The sequence below is a fragment of the Barbus barbus genome (genome assembly GCF_936440315.1).
Source record: "Barbus barbus genome assembly, chromosome: 6".
Classification (NCBI taxonomy): domain Eukaryota; kingdom Metazoa; phylum Chordata; class Actinopteri; order Cypriniformes; family Cyprinidae; genus Barbus; species Barbus barbus.
In genome coordinates, this window is record NC_136734.1 from 30,077,005 (window position 1) to 30,087,088 (window position 10,084).

At 36.5% G+C, this 10,084-nt stretch overlaps 1 protein-coding gene across 4 annotated transcripts; it reads right to left on the reverse strand.

Annotated features, from left to right (window-relative positions):
* Nucleotides 1-1,100: 1,100 nt before the first annotated feature.
* Nucleotides 1,101-10,037, reverse strand: LOC306871789 (pyruvate dehydrogenase E1 component subunit alpha, mitochondrial-like). Of its 4 annotated transcripts, none has more exons than XR_013784373.1 (12): nt 9,912-10,022; nt 5,979-6,047; nt 5,374-5,547; nt 5,039-5,165; nt 4,824-4,915; nt 4,650-4,742; nt 4,315-4,470; nt 4,161-4,232; nt 3,427-3,494; nt 2,512-2,620; nt 1,720-2,317; nt 1,101-1,677 (listed from the first exon to the last, which is right to left on the reverse strand). XR_013784373.1 is itself a non-coding variant. In XM_079419951.1 (12 exons), the coding sequence occupies exons 1-12, from the start codon at nt 9,966-9,968 to the stop codon at nt 2,153-2,155; spliced, it is 1,821 nt and encodes a 606-aa protein (XP_079276077.1). In that variant the 5' UTR covers nt 9,969-10,027; the 3' UTR covers nt 1,101-2,152. The 4 variants fall into 4 exon arrangements, 3 of the variants coding, with proteins under 3 accessions (XP_079276077.1, XP_079276078.1, XP_079276079.1); XM_079419951.1 differs by adding an exon at nt 6,727-7,365 and having other exon boundaries at nt 1,101-2,317; nt 9,912-10,027; XM_079419952.1 differs by lacking the exon at nt 9,912-10,022 and adding exons at nt 6,727-7,365; nt 8,321-8,335 and having other exon boundaries at nt 1,101-2,317.
* Between the last annotated feature and the right edge of the window lie 47 nt (nt 10,038-10,084).

Sequence of the window (10,084 nt, forward strand, 5' to 3'; positions counted from 1 at the left end):
AACATCCTCACTTGTGCTTCATTTCTGATTATCATGTAGAAGTCTGTCTTTTAATCCTTTGGTCACTAAATCAGTTTAAATCTCTTTTCCCTGCATGTTTTCATTTATGATGTCCTTCATAAGAAAAACACACGTCAACTTAATAAATGAAGTGCACAATCAAACCACTGCAGATGGAGGGGAATCACAACACCACAGCTGATAAACACTCATCCAGCAGCAGCAGAGGGCTTAGAATAAAACTGATTTGAGGATTGCACTTTATTCTCACTCTCTGTTTTTGATGAGACCCAGTTTGTATGTGACCCATTTCTCCAAACCACTTTGATTTATGCTTTGTTTAGTGTGACGATCATGCACCGGGTAAAAAGCAAAAGCAACATAATTCTACAGATAAAGAGTTCATTATTTGTTCACTTGCCACAAAGGCAGAAATGTCCTGAAATGGTCCCCTGAGTATTAATAGCTGGGAGAGCTCCCCAACCTTGTAAATCCTGACATAGAAAACAAAGAAAAAAAAAAGTATATATATATATGTTTTATTTTAATGGAACAATTTAATGCAACAATTTAATTTAATGTTTAAGACATTTTCTTTAGACATTTTTTTTTTTACATGTTTGCATGTATGTTTTGTGTCATATTTGATACACACATAGAACATAAAGCGCTCAAGGAAGAAACACCACAATTTTATTCAAAGGCCCAAACTGAATGAAAATATTTTTCAATACTGAATTAACATAATTTGCAGATAGTGAGACTTATATTAAATGTATATTGTGTGTGTGATACTTTTAACTTGATTTATGTTAGAATATAAAAACATAAATGATGTATGCATAATCAAGTAAACCCAAGTTGGTTTACCTGAATGAGAAAAAAAGATTTCACAGCAAAAACACACATTTAAAACAATCAGAAAGGGGACGTTTTTAGAATTATACTAGAAGGCCTTCTACTTGCTAAAAAGTATAAACTATCAATCAGATGTGAGAAGGCATGTAGTAGATCAAATATACTTATATATATAGCTTTCATTTAACTACATCTTTAACAAATGGTAGAAGAACATAAAGGAATCTACTCAAAACAAAAGATTGTATTTGAAATATTTATTTGTAGTTGTATGGTATGAAGTACACATTGTATGACACATACATTGCCTTATCTTGAAGACTCATCCTAGTAAATGAGGCATAAAGTTTTAACCTTGTGATTCTGATGCCCCCTTTAACATCTCAACAGCATCTACTGCAACAGTTCTTACTTTCCCGATTCTCAGAGATTTCTATTAAAACAGCCATTAATACACTGGAATTGCCAAATGTGAAGTTATATCCCCAGTAACCTTGTTTGTAACAAATGCAATTTTTCATAATAAATACATGAAAAACAATAACCCTGTTTTAAATAAAAGTTGAAGAGAGTGAAAGGGTAAAAATGTATTAATCATTATTTTTTTTAAACACTCAAACACTTTGAGTGTTGAAGAGTGTTAAAATACAACCAAAATGAAATATTACATTTTATATTCCATTAATATCACAAAAACCTTTATAATATGGCAACACAGATTTATCATTTAGAAATGTCAAACTTTTCCCTTTAAATATTTTGTCAAATCAGGACTGCAAAATGGTTGCACTTCTGACACCTTAGCCAAAACACACACTCCTGTTGATATATAAAGTGAGAGAAGTGTGTGTGTGTTGACACAGAGCAACAATGGTAGATGTTTGTGATGTATGTACATGAGCTAAATATTCTTCAACTGCATGGAAATTGGGTAATAAGCAATAGGGGCATTGGAGACATTTGAAAAGTCCCGATAATTCCAAGTCAAATACTGCCTTGTTTATTCACGTTACATGCTATTTCTGATTTGAGATGAAAAGAAAAGTCTAGGTTTTAAAATGTATATTGAGAGTCAGTGTTGTAATTGATGAAGACAACAAGAAAACAAGGCAATGATAACATGTGAAATGAGGCAACTTATCTCAATGTGACTGATAGATTTGGCTGAGTTTCCCAATAACCGTCTATGAAACCTATAGCCACATCGGAGGTGATAATATTTCTCTGTGGGCTTCAACAGGAGAGGGTGTACTGGTAGGAAGAGGAGGGGACTTGGGATGATAAGTAAGACGATTTAGCTGACGGACTTGAGCTTGGTCCAGGGGTTGGTGCCACGCACTTCCATAGGAGGGTCATTGTAGAAGATGTGGTTGCAAAGATCATCCAGTGGAGGCTCAGGGTCTGTGGTGGCAAACTGAGCACCATCTTCAATCTCCTTCCTTACCTCCACATCAATCTCCTGCAAAAGGTGTCAGTGTTTAGTGAAAGTGTAGACATGTCCATCTTTCAGCACAAAGAAATCTTCAGTTTAATTGAGTAATCCCTATTTTAACCACCAATGTGGCTGACTCATTCACACTCAAGCACAACTGTGACTGTCTCGGTGATTGTGTCCTACTTCAGCCTGTCTCTCGTAAGCTTGTGCAGTCTCACCTTAAGCTCCTCCACGCTGGCCATGTTGTTGCTCAGCATGCGATCCTTCAGCAGCGAGATGGGGTCGCTCTTACTACGCACCTCCTGGATCTCCTCACGTGTGCGATAACTATGGGAACAGTGGATAAGGAGAGCAAAGGTTGTCACATATGGGAGGAGCACTAATAGAAAAACAATCAGGAGTAGTTTTACTCCGGTTCAGTGATACTAAGCAGAGCTATATGAATTACACTACCGTTTGGGGTCTGTAAGTTTTGTTTTTTAAAGAAATTGATACTTTTATTTAGCAAGGACAGATAAAATGTATCAAAAGTTACAATATAGACATTTATAATATAATAAAATATTTCTATTACAAATAGTTTTGAATTTTCTTTAGCATCTTTTCCACAAATTATTAACAATACAACCCTTTTTAACATTGAATAAGTAATGGTAAGAAATAAAAAATCTTTCTTGATCACCAAATCAGCATATTAGAATGATTTCTTAAGTGACAATGAAGACGGGAGGAATGGCTGATGAAAATTCAGCTTTGCCATCACAGACTTAAATTCCATTTGAAAATATATTAAAACAAAAAACTGTTATTTTAAATAGTTTTACACTGAAAATGAACATTAAAATTCTAATAATATTTCACAATATTATAACGCAGCCTTGGTGAGCTTAAGAGACTTCTTTCAAAAACATAAATAAAACATTTTACTGACCCCAAAAAATTGAATGATAGACTATGTTACCCAGTTTAAAGCATTTTAGATATAAAAACACGTGCATCTCAGTTACTAAAGCATTATGACGTGTCGTTCACTGTATAATGATATCTACTCTCCAGTCTATACATAACCCAGGAAGGACTGCTGGTTGTTTAAAGCAACAAAGAGCTTTGGTTGAGATTACATAAAATACTACCTGACTCCTGGGTCACTCATACTGTGTCCATGGTAACGATAGGTCTGTAGCTCCATCAAAATGGGACCCTAGGAATATAAATTTCAGTTGTCTTATTATTGCTAGATAACTGCAAGAAGTGAAACAATTATGACTACATCCCTACAATTTCACATCATTCTAACCCAGAGGTACGCATCCGGTCCGTCTGCATTAATATTGTGGCCCGCGTCATGCTGAAGATTAATGTATTTTTATTAGTTATATTACAGTGGGAGAATTGAGATATCTATTTTCACTAATAGTGATATCATGGTGGGAGAATAGTGATATCTATTTTAAAAATAAAATATTGATACAATATAGTTAATATAAATATGAAAAATAATACTTCTTTCTGAAGTACTTTGTGAACTATGTTTGCTCAAGAATGTTTTTAGTTTTATAATTTTGAATTTGTTCAATACTTTTAATCCAATTTTTTGTTCCAGGTTTTTACTCTTTAAAAAAAAAATATATATAATAATAATATTATATATATATATATATATATATATATTCATGCTCAGTCTTATTTTAAATAGGACAAGGACAAGCAAGACTTAGATAAGTAATAAACTGTATTTCTAAATCAGTATATTGTCTTAAAGTCAGATGATGCAAATTGTAATTTGTGGCCCTTCGCATCGTATGTAGTTTACATGTGGCCAGCTTGGCCTCTGGACTTGAGTACCCCCGCTCTAACCAGAGCTCACCTTTCCTGATCTACAGTGTTCAGCAGCAAATTTGGTGGCCTCCCTTACACAAAGGACATCCATGCCATCCACCTACAAAGCCAGAGAACGGGTGAGGAGATATTCTGACATGAAGAGTTAATTCAGACACAAGTAAAAGCATCCTGCATCATACCCTCAATCCAGGGATGAAATCGCCTCTCTTGTAGTAGTCAGTACTAGCCGCCGCTCTCTCCACAGAAGTACCCATGCCATATTTGTTATTCTCGCAAATGAAGATGCAGGGCAGCTTCCACAGAGATGCCATATTATACGTTTCAAAGATCTGACCCTGCAGAAACAGTGCCAAAGCGTGCATGAAACCTCCCTCCCTGTACATACTCATTATAATGCACGAGTTGTTCAAATGGTTATAAGGTAAGGTAAAGCAGTACATGGACATCACAGAAGGCAGATCTGTGTGAATTGGCAGCTAAATCACTAATTTGGAGCTGTGTGGAAGTGACTTACCTGATTTGCAGCACCATCACCATATAGACAGACACACAGCTCATTGTTGCCCAGGTATTTGCAGGCCAACGCTACACCTGCCCCAAGAGGCACCTGGGATACACATGAATATTTATTCAGTACTGATATCAGCTGTCTATTCATAAGGTACTCTAATCAATTCATTTAAATTACCTGAGCTCCCACAATTCCATTTCCTCCATAAAAATGTTTAGTGTACATATGCATAGACCCTCCCTTTCCTTTGGCAATGCCTCCTCTACGACCTGACGGAGAAATAGAGACGCATAGAAGAGGGATAGAATAAACAAATAGATAAACAAACAAATCAATAAATAAGAGAAAAATAAGAAATCAGAACTTTTAACTATAGGATTTGTTGTTCTCACCAGTGAGCTCTGCCATGATCTGACGAACGGTGCCCCCTCTAGTGAGAGTGTACCCATGGGCACGATACGCTGTGATAAGATGATCTGACAGATTAATACCTGCCTCAATACCCATTGCACACGCTTCCTGTTAGAGAACACAATGCACTTGTAAGTGTTTCTGTCTCCAAGTTTGAACCAATTACAAATGACTTTTGCAACCATGTGAATCAAAGCATATAATAATAATAATAAATTTGACTATTTTACACTGGCAAAAGAGAGTGTTCAAAAGAGCCTCTGACAATCTTGTGCTTGTAAAGATTATATCTGTGTGTTTGTAATGTATGTGTCACCTGTCCATCATAAAGGTGACAGAAGCCCCTGATGATCTTCTGCTTGTAGAGCTGATCGGCTTTGAGCTCCATACGTCTTATGGTCTGCATCGTGCGGTAGTACTGAAGCCCCTCCTCTCTTGTAAGCACGGCCTGCAGTGGTGGGCCCTCCTCCAGCTTGTGCAAGTCACATTTCTGCCAAAAGGAAAAAAATGTTTATGCTTTCAAATGCATTAAGATGCTTTAATGTTTTTGTCTTGCTGCTCACTAAGGCTGCATTTATTTGATCTGGAATACAGTAAAACACTAATATTGTCAAGTATTATTACAATTAATTTAAAATAACAGTTTTCTATTTCATTATATTTTAAAATGTCATTTATTTCTGTAATGGAAAAGCTCAATTTTCCACAGACATTACTCTGTCACATGATCCTTCAGAAATTATTCTAATATACTGATTTGGTGCTTTAAAATCATTTCTTAGCATCAATGTTGACATGCTGCTTAATATTTCTATGGAAACTGTTATGTATTTCATATTCATTCACCCTCATGAACGGTAGTGTATATGCACTAAAATAAACATTACATAATAAAAGCAACTGCTGATCTGATAAACTCACCTTAATATCAAAGGTGGCCTGAGGGGTAAAGTCTGCATAGGTCCTGGCAGATACCACCACTCTTGCGCCCTATGAAACAGAACAAAAAAAAATATATAGAAAAAACTATACTAAGAAAATTAGTGAAGATTATAAAAAATAAAAAAAAAATAGCAGTGACATGGAAACACACACACACACACATCTGACAGGAACTGAAATGTTAACAACGGTCAAAGCACTCTGTCTGAAGCAGGAAGTAAGCCCAGAGAAAACAAAATATATCTGTAATAATCCGACCTACATAACCACTGTAATTTTACTCAACAACTACATCAACAAACCTGCAATCTAATACCAATAAATCAACACACAGGCCCAGATGTGGAAAACTGACACAGTGCAGGGTATCATCTACACTGACTTTGCACATCTCATTGATTATAGGTTTGGATGTAGAAAACTGAAACGTTACAAGAAATCCATCCACAATTAGATGCGGGACCAACATGCTGAGAACTGTAAACTTTTGCTTGTGATATCTAACAGTGACAAAGAACGAATGAAGTGTGATTGATTTAGTGATTAAAGCGTCATTGGCTGAAGCATTGTTGAGTTGGAGTATGCAAGTGCTCTGGGTAAAGTGGAAGGGGCATGCAATTCTCCGTGAGGAGGGTTAAAAATTATGTAAAGCTGTGTATGTATATATATATATATATATATGAAAGAGACAGTTTAAAATTTTAATATAGGGGCTGCCAGTACTCACAGCAAGCTGTGGCTCTGGTAAGGGAGTCTCTCCAGCCAGGCTGTGGGTGATCTCTGGGAAGAAATTATCAAGGCCAAGGAGGCTCTCGGCTGGTGGGGTGCAATGGGGGTCTGTGCTGGTTACGCTGCTGTAAGTGCTGTTAGCTACTGCAGGGGTTAACTGTGCTGGACTGGTGGCTGGGTTAATAGGTGACTTAACTGTAATTAGGGCAGGTGATGGAGAAACATCTATAACAGGACTGATGATCTTTTCAAATACAGGGTTTTCTGTTTCTGATACCCTTTCTGTAACTGGAGGAACCACACTCATTTCTTCTGAGATGGATGAACCACTGGTCATCGCCGGTTCCACGTAACTTTCTCTCTGAGCTATAGCCTCTGAGGAAACAACATCTGTCAGGGGTCTGTTGTGTGGCCCTAAATATCCTGAAGCCTGGCCGCTGCTAGTGTGTCCTAAAGCTCTGTATTCTGCAGGAGTGTTTAAAGGTATCCGTGTTAGAGGAGGAGAAGCTAAAGGGCTGTGGGCTTGTGCATCTTTTAAGCATGAAGGGGGGTCGGGATCATGGTCATGTGGAGCGGTCAAATTAGCATATTCGCTCTGGACTGCCAGGAGCTGCAAAACGGCCCGGAGAGTGGAGGACTGTAAAAAGAAGGGCACAGGTCACTCCAGAGGCTCAGACTCAGAAGGCCATAAAAAGGGAACATTTAAAGGAACAAAACGAGACTTTTAGGCATTTAGAGACCAAAAAGAAGACATTTTACTGCACAAATCAATCTAATCTATGCTAACCTACACTAGGCTACTCACAGGAAATAAACAACTGTTTATGACTACCAGTCAGATAACATTCAAATAATCAAAATGGCCAATGTTGACAGACACTGATTTCTAGACAGCAGAGTGCTCAATAATCAGTATAATGCCAATATCCAAATATGCAATTTTCATTATGAGAATTGAGATGTACAGTGATATGAACTGAACATATTTTGTGCAATATTTACTCAGAATTAACCTAAAAAAAAAAAAGTATGTATTGACAAAATACATTTTTGTTCATCACACGGACATACAATACTGGCCAAATCATATCACAGCTTCAAATACCAGAAAGCCACAATGTATCTCAAACAGGTTTCAACTGATGTCTCTCTTCCCATAAAAAAGATCTGAAATCCACCAGAGGAAAAAAGGTACTTTCCATGACAAAACGGGGACTGTTTTTAACATACACACATCTGTGTCTGTGAGTGTGTGTGTGATTTAAAGGTAAGATGTGAGATGTAGTAAATGGAGCAGAATTATTCCCCTCAAACCCACAACACGGCAAACTAAAACAGCCACGATTATATGAGCAGAAAGTAAAAAGCATGTAGCAGAAGTGTGTTTAATATGTCAAAACCAGTGATTGGAAACTCAGTGAGGAAGAAAGGATGATCTAATAATAAGTGAGGAAGAAAGTCTTCGTAATGAAATAATTTCAAGCAAACATAATAATCATGTTCATAACCACGGAGAGAACAAAAACTGAAGAAAAGTGCAGATGGCAAAGACGTCATGTCAGTAAGCCCATTTCTAAAACTACCATCCTTACCTCTGATACCAGTTCGGCTCCCTTAAAGGCAGCCCATGGAACAGTAAAAATAAGCAATGTAATATGAGAGAGAGAGAGAGAGAGAGAGAGAGAGAGACAGAGAGAGAGAGAGAGAGAGAGAGAGAGAGAGAGAGAGAGAGAGAGAGAGACATAAGAATTAGTAAAGAGATTGAGAGAGAAAGAAATAAGAGAATCATTATCACAAAAACAAAGATGCTTGACAAAATTCCATTCATTTCTTGTGTCAACAAATCTTTTATTATTAGGTCACGGTTAGAGGAATAAAATTGACTGACTACAGATGAACCGCAACTTTTAATATGTCACCTAGAGTAAGAAATTAATCAGGGCTCAGAGGAAAAAAGACATCAATATATCCCTGTTTTGAATTCCTTTGCTGTTTTATTAACATGGTTAAGGCAATGTAGTTATGGGATTAATAAGGAGTTTATAATCTCTAAAACTCTAAACACACTGCACGATTTCCAGCTGTCCCAGACAAAAGCCTGGCATTGTGAAACAGAAACAATCAGAAATCGCCGCAATTGTTTCACGATGTCAGTCTTTCGTCTGGGACAGCCAAAAATCACGTAGTGTGTCTCAGGCTTAAAAAAAAAAATGTGTAGCTCATTTGAAAGTATTTTTCATGATTAAAAAAACAACAGAAAGTAGGACAGATAAGAAACAGCATTTACATGCTGTCAAACTAGTGATAAAGAATAGAGGTGTATAATCTAAAAAAATAAATAAATAAAAAAAGACTATTCAAATTTGATTAAGGTATTTGAAGTCACTTTGAAGACACAGAGTGAGTATATTATAAGGTTTAGGAAAAACATGCCCTCATAAAGGTAAAAATATGCCCTTAAAATATTTAACAGGAAACATATTGCCTCTTAATAACAACATTAATAATAAAAATATACATAAATCCTACTAATTAAAAAAATAATAATTATATATATATATATATATATATATATATATATATATATATATATATATATATATATATATATATTAATTATGGACACACTTATAATGCTGACAAGAACTGAGGGGCATTATACTTTTAGAAACAGACTAACGTTGCTGTCCACTAAATGTTGCATAAAACAGAATGTATGATGAAAGTCACCACACTGAGGTCACCTTTTATTTCTGACCGAGAATTACAGAAACAGACTACCATTTCAACCAAGCGTTTTCTGAAAAGTATATTGTTTCTCATTTGTTACAGTGTTTTAGTTCAGTGACAGCTTGTTGACTAACCAGTTTTAGACGTTAACGTTACCCTCCCAGTGCATTGTAGCTAGTTAGCCAAGCTAAATCACTTTGAACAAACAGTAAAATATCTGATTATTCTTACATCAGTAATAAAAATAAATGCTACATTGGTTGACGTGAAATAACGAGCACAAACGTGAGAATTTGACAGCAATGTGTCTTTAGCAGGGTGTCAGCCGGGCCTTGCGTACCCGAGCAAGGTCAACATGGCATTACTGCGCTTCATTAGCCTTCAAATCCTTCGTAAATTTGCTTTACTAAGCAAAGCAGCACATTTTATGAATTCAAGGGATAAAATACTTACGTTCCTGCTGGCGCTGCCCCTCAGAACGTTAGAAATGATGGTTAGCATCTTTCGCATAATATTACCCCACAGCTAACCAGAAACAGATCTCCTTCAGTCCTTCTCTCACACAAACCAGGCAGCCCTACACATTCCATTAGAAATACCGCCTCCTGCTGCCCAGAGCCCACACT

Bases quoted from the DNA above. Each gene is read 5' to 3' on its own strand.
- LOC306871789 (XM_079419951.1), bottom strand. From the start codon at position 9,968: ATGCGAAAGATGCTAACCATCATTTCTAACGTTCTGAGGGGCAGCGCC. The intron at 7,366-9,911 runs GTAAGTATTTTA...TTCTTTTTACAG, and splicing joins GGGGCAGCGCCAGCAGGAAC to TCCTCCACTCTCCGGGCCGT. The intron at 3,495-4,160 runs GTGAGCTCTGGT...TTATATTCCTAG, and splicing joins AACACTGTAGATCAGGAAAG to GGTCCCATTTTGATGGAGCT.